At 46.1% G+C, this 1110-nt stretch overlaps 1 protein-coding gene across 1 annotated transcript; it reads right to left on the bottom strand.

Moving 5' to 3' along the window:
* Positions 1–14: 14 nt before the first annotated feature.
* Positions 15–1075, bottom strand: Pmar_PMAR026645 (hypothetical protein; the record flags this gene model as incomplete). The annotated part of the gene is made up of 1 exon (XM_002769648.1): positions 15–1075. A coding segment is annotated over one exon (1061 nt), but the record flags the coding sequence as incomplete, so codon positions are not given.
* Between the last annotated feature and the right edge of the window lie 35 nt (positions 1076–1110).

The raw sequence follows: 1110 nt of genomic DNA, 5'->3' as shown, positions 1-1110 counted from the left end.
CTTGTTAGATCCACCGGTATAGACATCATCGACAAACTTGATCAGTGTGATCTCCTTGGGGACCGGTGGACAACCCTGTAGATAGGAGAAGGCCTCAGCGCTAGATCTCAGTAGACAACGCTCAACCAAATGAGGCTCAATACCACATAGACGAGTAACCGGAGCTTCAACTGTAGAAGCCAGCTTGGACAATGCCTTGATCTCATTGATCACATCTTCCATAGAAGCGTCAAGTTGATTAGGCGCTGCTGTAGAGCCAAAGGCTACACGGGACCATAGAACAATGTATGGTCCGATACAAGTGTAGCCAACATATGGAACATCCTTGATGCTAGAGGACATTCTACAGAATGCCTTAGATAGATCTCCAGCTATGAAATACTCATAGGATCGAATAGCAAGGAGGCAACCGGCTAGAGAGTTCTGAGGATAGCCACCGCGATTAGAGAAGCGGTTTAGGTCTCTAAAGTCGAACACCACCCTACACGGTGTAGTAGGATGTAGATGGCGATACACTAGATGTGAAGGAGTGTAATGTTCCGCCAGAGGAACAGGAGAACCCTCATTGGCAGTACCCTTGACCAACGTAGACCAAGCTGCTTGACACATAGCTCTAGTTGGCTTCTTCAAACCAGTTGACCGTAGATCACAGACAATCGAACAGAAACCCCTATCGACAAGTTGTGAAAGGGCATCCTCAAACATAGATTGCTGTTTAGAATCTAGACGAGCTATAGAGGCTAGACCACGTTTAGCCGCGTAGTGGAAGTTGAAACCGGGACGGCCTTGACTTCGCCATGGTACTTCAGTAGATATACGACCTAGTGGAGCAATCTTGTCACTGATCCATTCCCTAGATATAACTTCCCACGGTGGAAGTAGATCATGGTCTGGGGCTAGAGAGGAGTCAGTGATAGCACCAAAACACATAGTAGAGCCATAACCAATAGATAACGGAAGATCGGGATAGATCTCAACGTCATCATTGAAGGTATCGTAGAGAACATAGTTATCATCTTTACCGTCGTAGCGGAACTCGAGAGTACTAGGCTTAATAAAGATGGAAGGTTTGACTCTAGATACCGATATAGATGATAGAGAGACAACATG

Source organism: Perkinsus marinus (assembly GCF_000006405.1).
Source record: "Perkinsus marinus ATCC 50983 genomic scaffold scf_1104296965250, whole genome shotgun sequence".
In the NCBI taxonomy this organism is placed as follows: domain Eukaryota; phylum Perkinsozoa; order Perkinsida; family Perkinsidae; genus Perkinsus; species Perkinsus marinus.
The sequence above is the reverse complement of the archived record's forward strand: the minus strand, read 5'-3'. Positions and strand labels throughout refer to the sequence as shown.